This window comes from Pongo abelii, chromosome 3, assembly GCF_028885655.2.
Source record: "Pongo abelii isolate AG06213 chromosome 3, NHGRI_mPonAbe1-v2.0_pri, whole genome shotgun sequence".
Taxonomy (NCBI): domain Eukaryota; kingdom Metazoa; phylum Chordata; class Mammalia; order Primates; family Hominidae; genus Pongo; species Pongo abelii.
In genome coordinates, this window is record NC_071988.2 from 98,964,838 (window position 1) to 98,986,813 (window position 21,976).

The 21,976-nt window shown below is 34.6% G+C and overlaps 1 protein-coding gene across 9 annotated transcripts in view; it reads right to left on the minus strand.

Annotated features, from left to right (window-relative positions):
- Positions 1-21,976, minus strand: part of CNOT6L (CCR4-NOT transcription complex subunit 6 like) — a 109,156-nt gene that overhangs the window by 31,576 nt on the left and 55,604 nt on the right. For all 9 annotated transcript variants that reach the window (XM_063722543.1, XM_024245491.3, XM_024245492.3 and 6 more), the window contains 2 exon segments: positions 11,809-11,898; positions 3,281-3,349 (listed from right to left, as the gene is read on the minus strand). In XM_063722543.1, coding sequence (XP_063578613.1) covers positions 3,281-3,349; positions 11,809-11,898 — 159 coding nt within the window.

Sequence of the window (21,976 nt, forward strand, 5' to 3'; positions counted from 1 at the left end):
CATGTGTACACCTGCACAAGCACACACACACACGCCACATATCATCATTGTAAAATGCCTAGGCAAGATTAAGATTGCTAATCTACTAAAACATCATTGGAGTCCATCATACAAAATTTATTTTACTAAGTCTAGAATTAGACTAACAGCTCATATTTGAGAGTTTTAAGGAAATTTATTTTAATGAAAAATTTAAATTTTAAATCTGCTAATTTTTTGCTTATAACTTTGAGAAAAGCTTCTTTAAATGAGTGGAACAAAAGTAAACTGTAGTTGCATTTTAATTAAAGAGCTCTAATCGCATTACTTCTCATTAACAAAATATCTAAGTATTTTTTTGTGCCTCCTACTGCTATCATTACTTTGAAGCAGAAGAGTATGGACTAACAAAATTTAGTTGTAAGAGAATCGTTTTTGTCAATCAAATGTTCATTTTTGAAATAAAATGCTCATTTTTAAATGTCCTTTAACTATAAAAAGACTGTGAGCAAACTAATAGTAGAAGATGGTTTGTATCCTTGCTACTCAGAAGTGTGCTGTGAAGACCAGCAGCATCAGTATTCAATCACCTGGGAATTTAGAAATGCAGAATCTGTGGCCCCATAAACACCTCTTTTGGACAGGATGTGCAATTTAACAAAATCCCCAGGTGATTCATATGCACTTGCATGTTAAAGTCTGAAAAGCCCTGATTTTTATCAGTAATTCTCCATCTTGGCTGCCTAGTAGAATCACTTTGTAGACCTTATAAAGAAAAATGCTGAAGTAAGGGTCTGACTCCAGACTAATTAAGTTGGAATATTAAGAGTCTAGCTATTCGTATTTTTAAAAAAGCATCCCAGCATCCCAGGTGATTATAATGAACAGACATGGTTGAGAATCACTTATTTAAATGAGACGTGAGGAATTCAAAGTGAAGTGACACTTGATTGAAGTTGGTTCTGTTTCAGATGATGGAAAAGGTATTAAAAGAAATTCAGTTCAGTCCCCTGGGGGTCTGACTGGTGACCATTTTGTACACTGGGAGCTAAATTTCAATTTGAGTTGACTTGTACTCTCTGAGTATTTATCTTGGAAATGACCCAGCATCATTTCCAAGCCACTACACTGTGAAGTAAGCACCCTGAATTTACCTTACTATGCTTCTCAGGATTTGAAATGTCATTTGGAAGTAAGGCAAAAGAGGCAGATTGCCACTTGCTTCATTCAGTTTTTTCCTAAGACTTTGTAAAATGAGATTTCATTAAAAAGATCAGAGATTGCAATTTTTATAATATAGCCAAAACTCTTTATATCCCTGCCAGTGCCTGAGAATGAACCAGCAATTTTTAAACTGAAGTAAAAACCACCTAAGTGTTATTACCACTCATCTCTTATACTCTGTTTCTATCTGGGACCTTTTTCATTATCTAGGCTTGATTTCCATATAGTTTATCATTTTTTTAAGCACTAAATCACCCTTAGCCACCACAAAGTATTATACACATCCCTCTATGCATCAGAAGTAAAATGCATTTTTAACAGTAACTTTTTTTCAGCACTCAGATCCTACTCAGAGAAGCACTATACCTCACAAGAAAGTCCACACTAGTTTCTCAATAAAGAAAACCCAAGAACAGATTACTTTCAGAATTCAGCAATTAATGAAAATTTGTTTCTATTGTTCCTTTTGTTAATGGAAATGTAGCTGTGCAATATTAGAAAATCTTTTCTTCAAGATTATGTTCACTCATATTCAAAAGGGATTACTACGAAGAATTAGAAAATGGTGTTTTTAACATCAGAAGGGAGTAATTAATTATACACCAGGAAAGGCCAAGTATAAAATAAATCTATCTAGCTTTAAGTTTTGTAGAAAACCTTAGGTACTCCTTTCACTTAAACACTAACATGCAACCTGACAGTACAAATGTTATTCATAACATTGACACAGTGCCTCTTAAAACAAGCTGATATTGCAGCTCTAGAGTGGGTTGGTTTTAAAATTATTACCTCTGAAAGACACAAAAATGTACTGCATATTATAATATTTTGTAGTGTTATTAAAATGAAAATAGAACCATGAAGAGGCTATATATCCCACATTTCCAAATACTTAAAAAAAGACTTGTTCTGAATCCTCTTAACTTAAAAAAAGCCCAAAACTCACAGACAAAAGGCCTTTATATTGCTCAAAATATATATAAAGTCTAATTGTGATTTACCCTTTAACAATTAATTATCTCGTTTCTAGACAGGGTCTTGCTCTGTCTCCTAGGCTGGAGTGCAATGGCAAAATCTTGGCTCACTGTATGTAAACTCCGCATCCCAGGTTCAAGCGATTCTTGTGCCTCAGCCTCCTGAGTAGCTGGGATTACAGGAGTGCGCTACCATGACCTGGCTAATTTTTGTGTTTTTAGTAGAGATGGGGTCTCACCATGCTGACCAAGCTAATCTTGAACTCCTGGCCTCAACAGATCTGCCTGCCTTGGCCTCCCAATGTGCTGGGATTACAGGCATGAGCCACAGTGCCCAGCCAAAATTTATTAATGTAGCACTATTCTGTGACTGGTTTAATCTTCATATCCAAACACTTACAATTTTCATTTAATTTTAAAATGAAATTAGAGATCATGAAAATTATTACTCTTGTGATTAAAAAAAAAAGACATTTCGAAAAACGGTAATTCATAACTTATTTTAAGTAGAATTCCCAAGCCTAAAATATCAAATATGAAGAAGCTTTATAAATGTCAAACCATTATTGGTCCCTGCAAACAGATAAAGGCTTACGTTTTCTACATTACTTCAGTTCTAGAAATGCTAGATTATATCCTTATAATGCTCAAATACCATGTACTATTTCTACACCCCTGGGCTGGTATTATACTTTGTTGCCAGTATAGTAAATATATGCCCAGTCTACATTATTCTTCCATAAATGTTATCTACCTCTCAAGAAAGATCAAGTACTTCCCAGTAGTTTAAAATTGTTCACAAGAAAAATCATTGTTCTCATTTTTCTTAAATCACCCAATACTCTCTATGAAGATGCCATTTGGAAAGCTGTATTATAGAAATAATTTTAAAACCAAGGGCTGCATTACTGTGAAAGATATAAGACAACTGTTGACAGGTCTATCTTAATGTGGACTTTTTAAAAGTCTATCCATCAGTATTTTTAAACGCATCTACCCATGAGAGGTAAAAATGAAGTCTTATTTATTACAGACCATGAAGCCCAAATAACATTTTAAGTATTTCTGAAAAAAAAAAACAAAGAATGAGAAAAACTATTTACCTGATGGCAGAATTTGGTCTCGTTCTTTTAATGTAATCCATGGCCTCGGAGGAAGCTGCTCTGGATGAACTGAAAAAAATTTTGTAAATACAGGTTAATTTCATGTGTTTCTGAAATCTGAAATGTGTTTATAATGTCAAAAACACTTCTGTTTTCTATTCTGCTGTAACAGCCTGCAAACTGACTTAATCCAATGCTGAAATTTAATGAAGATTTAGGAGCCAAAGGAAATTTAAGAAAAGCTATGCAGAGAACACAGAACTAATACAAGAAAATAACATTAGGAAATTCATTAATGGCATTTTCACTTACATGGTATTTATGAAAAGTACCTATTTAAAACCCTATGTAAAATCTTAAGTTTCTAATTATATATGTAAATTTATTGACTTAGCCTTGTGGGAAATCAAAGCCATCTGAAATTCCAACCCTGATGAATTAAAACATTCTCTTTAAAATAGAAAAAAGTACATGTGGATGTATTAAAGTTAGTGAATTTTCTAGTGGGGCCTTCATTTCCTGATTTTACTCTTTTATAATGTCAACACAAAACAAGAGATAAGGATAGAACTACATTATGCAGAAAAAAGGAAGGCACTTGTTAGACATTAATTGCTCAGATATGGTTATCCATACTATGGAACTAAATGCTACCTAACTACCAGATGAGTTAAGATTTAACTGCCCCCTTTTCTTTTCCTTTCAAAATCTTTGAAATTACAGGACAACTTGATTCAAGTTTGCAGATTTGCCCATGGTAGTAATGGCTGAGAAATGTATTCCTTTAAAACAAAAAACACTCCATCTTTATCTAGCCACAGAAATTTTGACCAAAGTAGCCCAGATCTTTAAAACTGTCACTTTACTAACAGTTTTGGTGTTCTGAAAGTCTACCTATATGGTACTCTGTTTTAGCAGCCATACTTTTCAGAGTAGAATGAACTCTATTTCATATATTCCATATCTTGCCAGGAAAGAAAAGAAGGTTATAAGATGACAGACAAATCATCCAGCTTGTTCAACATACTGAATCCCAGAAAACAATCTTCTGGCTATGTGAGTGCCATGGCAGAGTCACAACAAGTGTCTCAAAAATGAAAACTCTAACATAGAAACAGAAAGAGTAAACAAAAAAATTTCTAGCTATTGGGATCCTTAATTAGCAAAATCTACCTAAGCTGGCTTGCTTAAAAATTCAGAAATCCAGAAACTTCTAAAATAAAACAGGTAATATAATATCAACATTTTGGTGCTTCCAAATCTTAACTAGTGTATCACAATGTAGCAGTTTAAGTATAATGCAATCAACAATATCCAAAGAGCCAAAAACATAATATGAGCGAATACTCTATCTCACTACTAACCAGCAAAATTAAAAAGATGAGATGGCGTATTTGTCACCCAAGTTCATGCAAAATTTTTGAGTTCTATAACATCCAGGACTGGTGATGGCGATAAACAGCATGTACAGCTGGTAGGAATACAAATTAGTACAGCTATCTTAAGAACAAACTGGCATCTTGTAAAATTTAAAACATCCATGTCCCTATGACTGAGCAAAATTCTATTTCCTGGGATCAGCCCTATCTTCTTTAAGCAGGATTCAAAAAGATATCCATTACAGCATTGTTTATATTAACGAAAGCAATAGTAAATGGCTAAATAATATCCATTTTAAGAAAGTCTATGCTATAGTTTAAAAAGAAAAAAGATAAATATGTGTTCAAGTGGAAACATATCCATGGAATACTGTTGAGTAAAAAGAAGTAGAAAAAAATTGAATAACAAAATGTGATATATTTTATTTAAAAAGGTTTAAACCATACACTAAAAGTAATAGTATAAAATTTCTGCTGGTATAATTTTTGTATGTAAATGCCTACCAGAAAGCAAAAGGATACACACCCAACTCACAAGTATGATTACCTGCATGGAAGGGACTGTGATTAAAAGTAACGATTAAAAGAAATTTTAATCATAACAGGAATTTTAACTTTTTTTACAAAAGGGTAATATATTCACGTAAGACATGCATTTAAAATCAGTTTTTTTTTTTTTGAGACGGAGTCTTGCTCTGTCGCCCAGGCTGGAGTGCCGTGACGCGATCTCAGCTCACTGCAAGTTCCGCCTCCTGGGTTCACGCCATTCTCCTGCCTCAGCCTCCCAAGTAGCTGGGACTACAGGCGCCCACCACCACACCCAGCTAATTTTTTTTGTATTTGCAGTAGAGATGGGGTTTCACCGTGTTAGCCAGGATGGTCTCGATCTCCTGACCTTGTGATCCGCCTGCCTCAGCCTCCCAAAGTGCTGGGATTACAGGTGTGAGCCACCACACCCGGCCTAAAGTTAGGCTTTTTAAAGATGAAACTACATGGCCAATGATATGACAAAACAAAGAAATAAAGAGTTATATGGGCTACTATCACATAAAATAAATAAATATATTGGTGACCCAATCTTCAACAGAGCTCAAGAGAGCCAACCTTCCTCCCCACACCTAACACTGACTGGCAGCACTAGGCCTGATCCGCCTACAGTGCAGGTGTCAGCTGAACCTGAAGAGATAAACCAAATCTACATGCTAAACCTAAACGGTAACTGTCTGCTGAAATCACAGATTTAAAAAGCATCAGAAGTCTCCTAATATCCAAAATGTCCAGGGTACAAATAAAAAGCACTGGTCATACCAAGAACCAGGAAAATCACAACTTAAGTGTTAAAAGACCAACAGACACCAACACTGAGCTGAATCAGATGTTGAAATTATCTGACAGATTTTAGAACAGCCATCATAAAACTGCTTGAACAAGTAATTACAAATATCTCTGAAAAGAATAGAAAAATCCAGCAAATACAGAGAAATTATTATTTTAAAAGTATCAAATAGATATCCAACTGAAAAATACAGTAACTTAAATTTTAAAATTCATTGGAAAGGCACAGTAATAAAGATGCCAAAAGATAAAAATCAGTGAACTTGAGAACAAATCAGGAGAACTTAGTCTGAAAAACAAAAAGAAAACAGACTGAAACAAATGAACAGAGCCTGAAAAAACCTGTGGAACTATAATTCTTTTAAAAAATCTAGATTCGTATTATCAGAGTTCCAGAAGGACAGGAGAAAGGATGTGGAGCTAAAAAAGTATTCTATGAGAGAACAGGCGAAAATTTCCAAATTTATGTCAAAGACTTACACCTAACAAATTTAAGAGGGTGAGCAAACTTCAAATATCAAGAGCCCAAAGAAATCCATGTCAAGACAGATCGTAACTAAACTTCTGAAAACTAAAGAAAGAACCTTAAAAACATCAGACAGAAATAGCATATTACCTATAGGACACCAACTCAAATGACACTAGATTTCTTTTAAGAAACCATGAAAGCCTAAGGAAGTGGTACAATATTTTTCAAGGACTGAAAGAAAAGAACTGTCCACTGGAAATTCTGTATCCAGAAAAACTATCCTTCAGAAATCAAGGGGAAATAAAGATGTTAACAGACAAAGGAAAACACTTCCATTGCTAGCAGACCTGCCCTTAAAAAATAGCTAAAAGGGGGCCAGATGCAGTGGCTTACACCTATAATCCCAGCACCTTGGAAGGCTGAGACTTATCACTTGGGGCCAGGAGTTTAAGACCAGCCTGGCCAACATAGTGAGATCCCATCTCTACAAAAATATTAAAAAATTAGCCAGACGTGGTGACGTGAGCCTGTAGTCCCTAGCTACTTGGGAGGCTGAGATAGGAGGATCACTTCAGCCCAGGAGTTGGAGGCTGCAGTGAGCTAAGGAAACTCTCTAAATATCAAGGAAAACAGAAATGGAACACCAAAAAAGGAAAGAACGAGGAATCAGTATAGTAAATGTGCAGCAAGATAGAAAGTTTGAATAACCATGAATATAAAACACATGAAAATATACCCTAAGTATATGTAATTGAAAAGCTGAAATAACTACAAGAAGAAAGACAAACCTACCATTTTGACATAGCTTTATTGGTAATGAATAAAACCAAAGTAATCATTAAGTACATCTAACACATTCAAACAATATAATGAACAAACTAACATATAGGATACTGCATCTAATGAGAAGAGACATTCTTCTCAAGTGCATAATTACAAAAATTAATCATCTGCAGAGGCAATAAACATTTTTAACATTTAAATTAATCAAGATATGTTCTCTAACCACCATGGAATTAAGCTAGGAACCTATGACAAAGAAAACCAGAAGAACTCCTCTGAAAATAAAGAAACAAGTTTCTAAATGACTCACAGGCCAAGGAAGAAATAAAGGCTATTAGAAAATACGCTGAACTGAATGATAATGAAAATAATACAAACTAAAGCTTGTGAGATACAGCTAAAAGCCACTTTAGAGAAATATTTATACATAAATATATACATAAATATATTTGAGGAAAAAAAAGAAAGACTGGAAATTAAGGCATGTTCACCTTAAGCTAGAAAAAGAATAGCAAATGAAACAAGAAAGGAAGAAAAAGAAATTAATAATATTGAAAACAAACATACAATAAAGAAGACCAATGAAGCTAAAAGTTGGTTCTTCTTTTCAAAGAAAATATTAATAAATGCCTGCATAATTTATTATCTGCATAAATTAATATCTGAAATGGAAAAAAGACATCACTACACAACCTATGGATATTAAGACATCATAAAATATTCTGAACAACTTTTGGCCCATAAATTTGAAGATTAAGATAAAATGGGCAAATTTCCAGAAAACACAACTTTCAGAAACTCATAGAAAGAGAAACGGAAATCAGAATAGTACTATAATTATTAAAGAAATTAAATCAGTAATTTAAAACTTCCTACCAGAAAAAAAAAAAAAAAACCCAGAAAGAAAAAAAAATTCAACCTTAAATAAATTCTTCCAAACAACAGAAAATAAGGAAATACTTACATAAATTTTACAAAGCCAGTATAACTTTAATATCACAACTTGACAAGGACACTGAAGAAAAAGAAGTACTAGCCAATTTCACTCATAAATACAGATGCAAAAAATCCTATATAGGCTGGGTGCGCTGGCTCACACCTGTAATCCCAACATTTTGGGAAGTCAAGGTGGGCCGATTGCTTGAGGTCAGGAGTTCGAGACCAGCCTGGCCAACATGACAAAACCCTGTTTCTACTAAAAATATAAAAATTAGCTAGGCGTGGTGGTGCGTGCCTGTAATCCCAGCTATTGAGGAGGCTGAGGCAGGAGAATCGCTTGCTTGAAACTGGGAGGTGGAGAGGTTGCAGTGAGTCGAGATCACGCCACTGCACCCCAGCCTGGGTGACAGAGCGTAACTCCATCTCACAAAAATAAATAAATAAATAAATAAATCCTAAATAAAATATTAGCAAACTGAATCTAGGGTATAAAAAGATAATAATTTATCATAACCTTGTTGGCTTTATTCTAGGAATACCAAAGGTGGTATAACATACAAAAAAACCATCAATATAATTACCATATTAAAGGATAAAAATAATCTACTCATCTTAATAAAGAAAAGCATTTGATAAAATTCAAAATCTACTCATATTAAAAAAAAATACTTGCCTAGCAAACTAGGAATAGAAAAAACTTCCTTCATCTGATGAAGTTTATCTATATAAAAACTACAGTGAATATGATACTTAATCAAAAATTATGAAATCAGACAAGGATGCCCATTATCACCACTTTTAGCTAGTTAGTGCAGTAAGAGCAGATTGGCAAGAAAATTAAAAGGATTAGAAATGGAGTATTACAACTCTCATTACTTGCAGATGACATAATTGTATACATTAAAATAAAAAATGCATTAGCATTAAAAACTATTTAACAAAGTGGTTGAATATGTTCTTTAGCAAGGCATTTAGTAAGCGTTTAGGAAGATGACTGAATACCAAAAAATATACAAAACTCAATTGTATTCCATTAATCAGTAACAACCATTAAGTTAGATATATCTTTAAAATGACTATTTTTAAGAGAATTAAGAAGTTAGTATTTAGAATAAATGTAATACAATATGGGCAAGCCCACTACATAGAAACTTAAAACTATTGAGAGAAATTATAAAAAGCGTAACAAATAGAAGAATAGGATCCACTGTTGTAAACATAGCAATTATTTCCAAAGCCATCTATAGATTCAATATAATCCCAAATAAAATCTCTACATTTTGGAGAGGGGAGAGATTTAAAAACCTCATTCTAAAAATTTTAATAAAAATACAAGGTAAAAGAACACTGATGCCAGAACTAGCCAAGATTCTTTAGAATAGGTCAAGGGAGAAGACTTACTCTACTGGATCTCAAGACTTTTTATAAAGCTGTCCATAATTAAACACTGTTACATTGCTATAAAGACTCATAGAAGAGAATAAAGAATCCAGAAACAGACCTACACATACATTGACACCTGATTTATGACAAAGATGACATTAAAAAACAATAGTGAAAGGACAACCTAATCAATAAATGGCTCAGAGTCAATATAAAATACATACGGAAAAGTCATAAAACCTAATTCTAAACATTAGAAGTAAAAAAAAAAAACAAAAAACCAGTTTCTAGATAATGACATAGGAGAATATATTCATGATCTTGCGGTATGAAAAAATTCTTAAAAAGGATAAAAGCAGTACCACAACAAAAAAGATCAACAAATTGGACTGGAGTACATTAAAATTTTTCTGTTTGTCAACAGACAAATTAAGAGAATGAAAAATTTAATAATAGCATGGGAGCACATATTTGCAACATATTACCAAAAAAAAGCTTACATCTAAAACATACAAGAACTCCTTACAAATGACACACACACAGCACACACATATGGCTGGATTGACTGGCTACATCTATAGAGACAAGAGATTTTTTTTTTTTGAGACGGAGTCTCGCTCTGTCGCCCAGGCTGGAGTGCAGTGGCGCAATCTCGGCTCACTGCAACCTTCGCCTCCTGGGTTCAAGCAATTCTCCTGCCTCAGCCTCCCAAGTAGCTGGGACTACAGGCATGTGCCACCACACCCGGCTGATTTTTTGTATTTTTAGTAGAGATGAGGTTTCACCGTGTTAGCCAGATTGTCTCGATCTCTTGACCTTGTGATCCGACCACTTGGCCTCTCAAAGTGCTGGGATTACAGGCGTGAGCCACCATGCCCGGCCGAGATATTTAATTTTAAAGTAAGTTAGAAACAGCATACACATGCTATGTATACAGCTTAATTAAATTGCCACATATTCCTAATTCTTTACTAAGAAGGCCTCTATAATAAATTTGCTGATTTCTATTGATCAACTTTTAGTCTTTTTAGCCATATACTTTTCAGATAATATTAATTTAGTTTTACCTTATTATAAACCTTACTTTATGTGAAGGAGTGGGGAAGAAGGGCGTCTTATGATGAAGAGAATTTTAAAAAAATATAGCCAAAATGTGATCATGGCCACTATGCCGGAACTTACGATTTTTCTAGCTGTTTCAGAATTCTGTATTTTAGAAAGACATCATGCTAAGAAAAATATTTCTATGTAGTAGTATCTCCATACTTTTACCCATATTTTCAGAGCTTAAGCAAAAAAAAAAAAAAAAAAAAAAAAGTTTTAAATCAAATACCTAATAGTCTTCTTTTTTTGTTTTTGTTTTTAATATATATTTTTTTGAGACAGAGTCACGCTCTGTCACCCAGGCTGCAGTGCAGTGGCGTGATCTCAGCTCACTGCAGCCTCTGCTTCCCAGGTTCAAGCGATTCTCCTGTCTCAGCTTCCAGAGTAGCTTGGATTACAGGCACGCACTACCATGCCTGGCTAATTTTTGTTATTTTTAGTAGAGACGTTTCACCATGGTTTCACCATGTTGGCCAGGCTGGTCTCGGAACTCCTGACCTCAGGTGATCCACCTTCCTTGGCCACACAAAGTGCTGGGATTACAGGTGTGAGCCACCACGTCCGGCCTGGTCTTCTTATAGAAGAAAACTTCCATTTGGAATACAATGATTTTAAATTGTATTTAAATAAATCTGGTGTTCTTAATTTAAAACCTAGTTGCAAAATTTCCACAAACGTGCGGTGAATCAAACTAGTCATTTCATTCATTAAAAATGTGTAAAATGTTTGGGTTCCAAGTAATTTGCATCAAATGCAAACAACTAATAACTGTGTATTTTTGTGATTAAGAGCAAGATAATCTTAGATTCACAGCTCTGGCACTGATTAGCTATGTATAAATAAATTACTTTAGTCTCTGAATCTCAGAATTTGCATCTCTAAACTGTAAGTTAAAGTTCCTATGTCCTAGGTTCTTAAACAAAATAATGCAACTAATCTCCTAACATATTGCTTGGTAAATAGAAAACATTCAGTATATGAAAAGAAGAATGTTCCACTAACATAGGATATACAATGGAAGAACTCCAAACCCATAAGCAATTATAAAAAAACAGTCAGATGCTCTTGAGCAACATATATTAGTTAGTTAATAATATCTGTAGAATTTATTTTACAGCTTTGTCACTAACAGTTACCTGCGAGATTGTCAAGCATGAAGTTCAGTAGCTTTCGAGTTCCATCTGGGTCCTGGTATAAGTTGAGAATATCCTGTGATAAAGGATTGCCTAAAGCAGAAGACAAAAATAAAACCTGTAAAACTTATAACTGCAAGGCAAGACAGAAATGTATACTACAAAATAAAATACTAATTTCCTAAATTGAATTCTACTGTATTTAATCTATTATATACATTTAAAAATGTATGTGTAAATAAATATTCTCTTTAAGATAGTCATAAAGAAAAACTTCAGAATCTTCAAACTCTAAAATTTGGGCTTGTCCAAAACATATATACACATATACATAAAAGCATATATATTAATCTTAGTCAATTCTGAAGTAATACCACAACCTGGCACCTTGAAGTAATCCTATAGGTTCTACATTAATCTTTGAAAACCTGCATTTATCTTTTAAGACCACAGACAAACTCAAATAGCCCTACGGGAGAAAGAATTAGTGATATCTTAAAAAAGAAGGGGTCTTCTTAGAATATTTATATTATATATAGGGAAAACAAACATATTTCAAGTAAGAAGAAAATGTGTTACCAAGATATGTTAGTGAAATGTGAGAAGAAAAGAATTTTGTTATAACAGTAATTAGGAATGTGTGAGTACTAAGAGTACAGATTTATCATACATCAAAGAACACACTATTGGTAACAGACTATATAGTCCCTTAAGAAATAAAGGAGGTATTCATTAAGACAAGCATGCAACAACAGTCTAGCATTCAAATTTGAAAAAATAAAAACCAAAGAACTTCCAAAATTGAAGTTTCTATTAAATAACAAATCAACCAAACCTTCAATGCAACACATACTCACCAGCACAGCTACAAATTTTTTTGAGACAGTCTCACTCTGGGCTGGAGTGCACTGGCACAATCTGGGCTCACTGTAACCTCCAGCTTCTGGGTTCAAGTGATTCTCGTGCCTCAGCCTCCCAAGCAGATGGGGACTACAAGCGCCCGCCACCATGCCCACTAATTTTTGTATTTTTAGTAGAGACAGGGTTTTATCATGTTGGCCAGGCTGCTCTTGAACTTCTGGCCTCAAGTGATCCGCCCGCCTTGGCCTCCCAAAATGCTGGGATTACAGGCATGAGCCACTCTGCCTGGCCTAAACGAATTTTTTTAACGACCAACCAAATGTTACAAAGAATGCAGAATACCTTGAACTCTTCTACTTCAATTCAATTACTGGTAAATGGTATGAATACTTTGGAAGTCTGACTGGTAGTTCCTAATTGACTTGCAAGTGGGAAGAGGAAACTTCCTAGGGTGACGGAAATACTCTATCTTGATTAAGATGCCGGCTATTAAGGTGTATACCTTTGTCAAAATTAGTGAAACTGGATTTTAAATATTTGGATATTTTACTGAATGTAATTACAACTCCAAGTACTAGGGGAAAAAAACTCTTGATGAACGAGTTACGCAGTAGATTAGACACAGCTGAAAAGAAAATCGGTCATCAAGAAAAACAGATTCAAAGAAAATTATCCAAAACACATCACTGAGAGTCACAAAGATGGAAAACATAAGACAGTAAAAGATATAGAAGTTAGAATACTATATGAAATTGGAGTTCTAGAAAGAACAAGACTTAAGTTCTGATCCAACATGTAAAGATTTTAAAAGCCGTCACTCCTGTCCTCACAATTGAGGTTATAGGACAAACTGCTGTCCCAAACACAAACAAGCAGATAAACAGAATCACAACTTACTGGCAGCAGAAGTCCACAGCTAGAACTAGACCTAGAACACTTTAAAGTGTAACTGACAAATTACTGGAGGCTCCATGTAGATTAGCTTGAGAGTTAAAAACTCCAAGAGGGCCTAGTCTTAGGGCATTCCCACACTTTCCTAAGTTTTACTTCCAGGAATCTTACCAGGCTCTCATTATGAAGACTGGAGAAAAATCTCCTTATTCTTCCAAAAGGAGGCAAGAGAAAGTAATGTTCTCCTTAACAAGTACTATCTTCAAAGGAAACTATTTTACCAGAATCTAAGTTTTCCCAAAGCTTAACAGACCTAGAGTAAGATAAATGCCCTCTCTAGCCTTTGACATCAAGTAGGGAAATAGTCAACTCTGGCTCACTAAGGCAGACCTAATTACAGGACTATAGGGCACTTCCTCTCCCTCCACACCTTACCACTATCACCAACACCTACAGCAAACAGTAAACATTTAACTCCTAGCCAGAAAGAGAGATTAGAGAGAGAAGTGAGAAAAGGCAATGTCTGAAGAGGAAAGGCTACAAATTTTCAAAAACCAGTTTTTTAAATAAATGAACTGATACAAGATGCACAATATATGCAAATAAGTTTATGAAAGGATTTCATTTAAAAACAGATTATAGTGCAAACTAGAAAATGACAAACAGAAGACTTTAAAATGAGATGGGTTGTAGCTGGGCACGGTGGCTCACACCTGTAATCCCAGCAGTTTGGGAGGCCGAGGCAGGTGGATCATGAGGTCAGGAGATCGAAACCATCCTGGCTAACACGGTGAAACCCTGTCTCTACTAAAAATACAAAAAATTAGCTAGGCGTGGTTGCAGGCGCTTGTAGTCCCAGCTACTCGGGAAGCTGAGGCAGGAGAATGGTGTGAACCCGGGAGGCAGAGCTTGCAGTGAGCCAAGATTGCACCACTGCGCTCTAGCCTGGGCGACACAGCAAGACTCCGTCTCCAAAAAAGAACAAAACAAAAAACAAAAAACAAAAAACCAAGATGGGTTGAAAGAACCGATCATATCAAAAGAATAAACAGGAGAATGACAAGTGTCAACAGCGACAACAGGAGCTAGAATACAATAAAATAGTATCTCCAAAGAGTTACACAAATTGTAATTGAGACTTCAAACACTCCTATGGTTATTGACAGAAAAAAGCACACAAAAAAATTTGTAAGGTTGAAGAACAGAACACTATCAACCAACTTGGCCTATTATTTACATAATACTCCACTCAGAAACCAAAAAATATGCATTCTTTCCAAGCGCACATGAACATTCACCAGTGAGACCATATTCTGGGCCAGAAAACAAACTGTAACAGATTAAAAAGGAAATAAAATCATACAAAACATACAGTCATGGCCTAACAAAATAAAACTAGATACCAACAGATAAATACCCAGAAAGTTCCCAAATATTCTGAAATTAAACATCACAGTTCCCAATAATCCATGAGCCAAAAAGGATGTCACCAGGAGATTTTTTAATGTTTTAATTCGTCCGGGCATGGTGGTTCACACCTGTAATCCCAGTGCTTTGGGAGGCCAAAGTGGGAGAACTCCATGAGGCCAGGAGTTCAAGACCAGCCTGGGCAACATGGTGAGACCCCCATCTCTACAAACAAAAAAATTTATTTAACTGGGCCTGGTGGTGTGCACCTATAGTCTCAGCTACTCACGAGGCTGAACAGGAGGATTGCTTGGGTGCTAGAGTTAGAGGCTACAGTGAGCTATGATAAGACCACTGCACACTAGCCTGGGTGACAGACTGAGACCCTGTCTCAAAAAATAAAAGTATAATTAAATGTTTTGAGTTAAAATGGAAACATGACATTATCAAAATTTGTAGGATATGGAAAAAACAGTTTTTAGAGGGAAACTTATGGCTTTAAATGCTGATATTAGAAACAAAAAGATCTAAATTCAATGATAAGAACAAATGAAACCCAAAACAAGCAGAAGAAACTAAGAGCAGAAATCAATAAAAATAAAAAAAAAATACCGAATTCAAAATGTGGCACAGTTTGAAAAAGAGGCAATAAAACTGATACACTTCTCTTTGACCAGAACGAAAAGACACAAATTATAAATATCAAAAATGAAGCGACAGCCAAAAAGACAGTAAAAGGAAAGGAAATTTTTTTTTTTTTTTTTTTGAGACAGAGTCTTGCTCTGTCTCCCAGACTAGAGTGCAGTGGCGCAATCTGGACTCACTGCAAGCTCCGCCTCCCAGGTTCACGCCATTGTCCTGCCTCAGCCTCTCGAGTAGCTAGGACTACAGGCACACACCACCATGCCCAGCTAATTTTTTTTTTCTTTTTTTTTTTTTTGGGAAGAGACGGGGTTTCACTGTGTTAGCCAGGATGGTCTTGATCTCCTGACCTCGTCATCTACCCACCTCGGCCTCCCAAAGTGCTGGGATTACAGGATGAGCCACTCTGCCCGGCCAGGAACAAGAAATATTAAGAAAACCATAAGTGTGTAAATTTAACAACTTAGAAGAAATGGACAAATTCCTTGAAAGACAGAAACTACCAAAGCTCACTCAAAATGATATGGATAGAAAACATCAGCAGAAATGGCAGAGTAAAAACCTCCAAAAATTTGCTGCTCTGTACAAGCAACAATGACCAAAAAATCCAAACAAACAAACAAAACAAAACAAAAAAGTTGTCAGAATCAACTATTTGAGAACACTGAGAATTAACCAAATTAGTGCAGGAGAATTAACCAAATGACTGCAGGAGAGAGCTGACATGGCTATAGGGGAAAAAAAGAAAAAGGTGGGAGGATAACCTTAATGACCTGTATCTACAAAAGAAATTGAAGTAGAAGTTAAAAATGTTTCCGTAAAGAAAATTCCAAGCTCATATGGTTTTATTGGAAAATGCTACCAATCATTTAAGAAAGCAGTAATAGAAACGTTTTGAGTTCTAAAGCGTTCTGAAAACTCTTCCTGAAAATAAAAGTAATAGCAACAACTTCCAGAGAGAGTATTTGCCCATATTTAACTTGCATTAATGACAAAAACCATTCAGCAAATGTGGGGAAGAAGGAAAAATTATTTAACCTGAAAGGATATCTACCAGAAATCTACAGTTAACATTAATGGTGAAAGATAATACTTTCCCCCTAAAATCAAGAACAAGGTAAGGATGTGCACCATTGTCACTTCTATTCAATATAGTACAAGAGGTCCTAGCCAATGTGATAAAGCAAGAAAAAGGAAATTAAAAATACGTATCAGAAAGGAAGAAATGAAACTGTGTTCACAGATCAAGAGTTGGTAAAAAGCTCCAAGGAAAAGTAAATTTACAAACATCACAAGAGACAAGCCCAATACAATTAAATATCAATTATATTTAATTCTATACAATGAATAACTGAAAATTTAAAAAGCAGTACCATTTGCAATAGCATAAAAAATCAAGTAAGTAGATATAAATCTAGCAAAATATTTACAAGATCTATACCCTGAAAACTACAAAACTTTATATGAAAATAAAGCAAAGAAGATCTGTGTAAATGAAGAGCTATACTGAAGTGAAAGACTCAATATTAAGTCTCAACATTAAGGTATTGATTATCCACAAACTGATCTGTATATTCAACATAATCCCATGACAAATTTCAGCAGGATATTTTGTACAAATCGTAAGTTCATTCTAAAATGTATATGAAAATGCAAAGTATCTAGAAATGTCAATGCAACTTGGAAAACTATGAACAAAGTTTGGAGACTCATAATCCCCGTATCATAGCTGATCATAAAACTACAGCAATCAAACATTTTGGTGTTAGCATAGAACAATGGGACAGAATAGTGTGTTTAGCAGTAGATTCACACATATTTGGGCAACTGAATTTTGACAAAGTTGCAAGGAAAATTCCATGTAGAAAGTATAATCTTTTCAACAAATAGTGGTAGAATAACCAGACATGCATATGCAAAATAATAAACCTTGTGCCATATATAAAAATTAACTCAAAACAAATCATCAACCTAAAGGTAAAATCTAAAACTATAAAATTTCAAAAAAACAAATTTGCCTTCATTCCTATTGTTAAGTAATATTCCATTATATGGATGTGCCACAGGTTTTATACATACAACATGAATGAACCTCAAACACATTATGCTAAACCAAAAAATCCAGACTCAAAAGGTGACATACTGTATGTTCCAATATATGACATTCTGGAAAAGTAGTTGTCAAGGGCTGAGAGAAGAAGGTATTGACTTCAGCAGGCATAAATGAATTTTGGAGAGTGATGGAACTGTTCTATTTCTTGACTGTGGTGCTGGTTATGCAACTACATGTCTGTCAACATTCACTGAACTATACACCAAAGAGGTTAAGAATTTCACTATATATAAATAGCAGGTCAATTTTTAAAGTTACTTTAAAAGTAATCTTTTAAAAAATATATTCAAGGCACCATTTCAAGAATAAACACAAGGAGTCTAGAAACAGAATAGAGCAATTTCAAACAAAGAGAAAGTAAATAGAATGAAAAATATGGGAAAAAACCTACTTTTAGAAAAGCGAGGAAGCAGAAAAAAATTACACACAGTGGAATCAAAAGATAGGACAGCAATAACAAAAATATCAATAATTATATGTAAGGCAACTGGTCTGAACCCACATTAAAAACAAAGAGTACAATGGATTAAAAACAAAGTCCAGCTATATACTATTTATAAGAGCTATACCTAAATGTAAGCACACAAAAAGTTGAAAGTAAATGGATGAGAGAAGATATACTAGATAAACATTAACCAAAAGAAAATTGGCATAGCTATATTAGAAATACAGACTATCAGACAAAATCCTAATAAGAAGCTCAGTACCTAGTATTGGGTTCAATTCACCAAAAGACACTATCATCAGAAGATTATAACAATATTAAGTGGGTACTACCTAATAAAATAAACCCAAGATATGTAGAGCAAAAACTGACTGAACTACATAAGAAAATAAACAATTCCATTTTAATGGAAATTTTAACAAAAATACTGAAAAAGCCAACAGTCAAAAATTTCTAAAGACATAGGAAATCTGAGAAATACAACTTACAAATTGAACTAATGGACAAATATATAAATCCTGTGCCCAACAATTAGAGAAAAGAAATTCTTTTCAGATACAGGTTAAACATTTACAAAAACCAATCATATAGTTTGCCATAGGGCAAGAATCAACAAATGTCACAGAACTGGTTCATTAGTCTATAATGCAATTAGATTTAAAGCTAACAATAAAAATAAATTTAAAATCACATGCATGGAAATTTTAAATAATATTTTAAATAACCGACAAGTCAAGGAAGATATGATAACCCATATTAAAAATACTTAGACCGAAAGAGTAATGAAATACTTCCTAACAAAATAGCATATGCAACAAAAAAGTAGCCAAACAAGCAAAGCTGTAGCCTTAAATGTTTACATTTGAAAGTATGTAAATCTATAATCCAGTATAGGTACACATTTATCTCAACTTCCAGAACCAAACAATGCATAGTTGCCACCAACATACTGATGCCTTTAGCATAGTTGAGTTCTGCTGTCTTGTTAGACCCAGAAGAAGCTCCATGGTAATATGGAATTAAAGGCATAATAATCTCCACATTTTAAGTATCACAGTCTAATACCAGCTAAACAATAGCTGGAAATGGACTATGAATACATAGATAATTATATAGTAACTATATATGAATCACTTTACTAATATATTGCATGTATTGGATGTCATATTCCAGAAAAAGATAATAAAATTAGATAAAACATGTAAATCTAAATATGATAAATTGTCCCATTTAAAAAGAGAAAAGTGAAAATATCACAGAGATGATCCAACAAAATTGACTCATTAACAGTGAGAAATTTATTGGCTCTCTGCCTATGGAGTAGTCATTTTATTTTATTCCTTTACTTTCCTAATAAACTTGCTTTCACTTTACTGTATGGATTTGCCCCAAACTCTTTCTTGCAGGAGATCCAAGAACTGGAACTGGGACCCCTTTCCAGTAACATCTTTCTGGCAAACCATGGAAGCAGTAATACTCAAGAGATCCCTGACCCAAAGGAAAACCATCTGAGCACAACAGCAATCAGCCAACTTTAGGTATCACCTTTTGTCAGAACTCGGAGTTATGAATGGCTCTCAACATACTGACGCTTTCTGACTGAGCTCCTCTCTACCCCAAATACAAGAGACCCTAAAAGTTAGAAAGGAATATCATCGCCCCTGTTCAGCATAAAGAAGTTACAGAAGATGCACTCTCGTCCCTCTGCAACCCTTAGGATTAAAGGTTCTCTTATAAAAAGGAGCAGAGAAATGTCAAAGGTCTCTGAACCAGAGCAACTCCATCTTGAGTAGGGGCTGGGTAAAATAAGACTGAGACCTACTGGACTGCATTTCCAGATGGTTAGGCATTCTAAGTCACAGGATGAGATAGGAGGTCAGGACAAGATACAGGTCATAAAGACTTCGCTGGTAAAACAGGTTGCATAAAGAAGCTGGCTAAAATCCACCAAAATCAGGATGACAATAAGAGTGACCTCCAATCGTCCTCACTGCTACACTCCCACCAGCTCCATGACAGTTTACAAAGGCCATGGCAATGTCAGAAAGTTACCCTATATGGTCTAAAAAGGGGAGGCATGAAAAACCCACCCCTTGTTTAGCACATAATCAAGAAATAACCATAAAAATGGGCAACAAGCAGCCCTAAGGGCTGCTCTGCCTATGGAGTAGCCATTCTTTTATTCTTTTACTTTCCTAATAAACTTGCTTTCACTTAAAAAAAAAGAATTTCTCAAAAGTTCTCATAACTAAAATACACTGAAATAGTAGTTAACATCTTCATCAATGAAAACAGAAAACACCAGGCAATGACAGTTTTACAGGACTGTTTTACCAAGATTTCAAGGAATACATTAATTCAATTTTACATAAACTCTTTCAGAGAACTGAATAATACAGAATTTTCCCCACTGCTTCTACGGTCATTATAAACCTTAGATACACATGCATGAAAGACACAGGTCTACTTTATTCATGAACATTCACAGAAAAATCCTTTAAAAAATTGTTAGGAGAATCAGTCTACTATGGGCCTTGTGCCTCCCTCTGCATTCTTGGTTAGTGTGACTGATTCCAAGGGTTATCTGTCTCTTGATACTGAATAGTTTCTATAATCACCTATACAGGCAACTAAATAGGTCAAGGCAACCCATCATTACTATCATGTAACTGTTACCCTGGGGAAGCAAGACTAGTAGCTTTTTGCTATTTTGCTACAATATTTGCTGCTTACTTAAAAAGTGCTGGACCCCAGACCTGGATTACTCAATTGCATGCAATACAAACTGACTGTGTACACAGCCTGCATCTGGGCCCATTTCGTGGCTTGAGTAATAATGTTCTTTTTCTCTGACCCAGGAATCTTATGTCTTCTGCCACCATCCATGAACCAGTAACTGCCTAACTTATGAGCTTTTAAGTAGGGTAAAATCTCAAAGCCTTTACAATTCTAGACAGATATTTATCAAATTAAATCCAGTATTATATAAAAGTATGTAACAACATGGCTAAGTTGAGTTTATCTCAGCAATGCAAATTTGTTTAAAATTGGAAAAAAAAGTGTGTGTATGTATATGCATATATATATTTTACCATATATTTACCTTATTAACTTTTGATGAGAAAAATAATCATCTCTACAGGAGAAAAGTACTTGATAAAATATCTGAAAATGAACTAGCAAAGGAGGAATGGAAGGAAACTTCTAAAATCTAAAAAACTTTTTTAACAAAAACATACAGCAAGTATCATTCTTCATAAAAACTATTAGAAGCATTCCCTTTAAAACTGGAAACAATAGAAGTACACCCAGTATTAATGCTTCTACTCAACATCATATGAATTATCCTAGTCAGTGCATTAAAATAAGAAAAAAAAATTAAATATGTAAGAATTGGAAAAGAAAGAAAAAAGCTATAATTTTCAGCAGATGAAATGATTACTGCATGTAAAACTCCAAAAAATTTGCAGACAAGTTTTTAGAAGAATGAGAGTTTAGCCAAGAAGGCTTACTGTAAGATTAATTTTAAAACAAACAAAAAACAAAACCAATTGTATTTCTATATCCAATAGCAAATAGGAAATAACCAAGAAAAGAGAAAAAAAAGAAGAAAAAAAACCTTAAAAAATAAAACAGTTGGCCAGGCACGGTGGCTCATACCTGTAATCCCAGCACTTTGAGAGGCAAAGGAGGGTGGATCACCTGACGTCAGGAATTTGAGACCAGCCTGGCTAAATGGTGAAACCCTGTCTCTACTAAAAACACAAAAATTACCTGGGTGTAGTGGCAGGAGCCTGTAATCCCAGCTACTC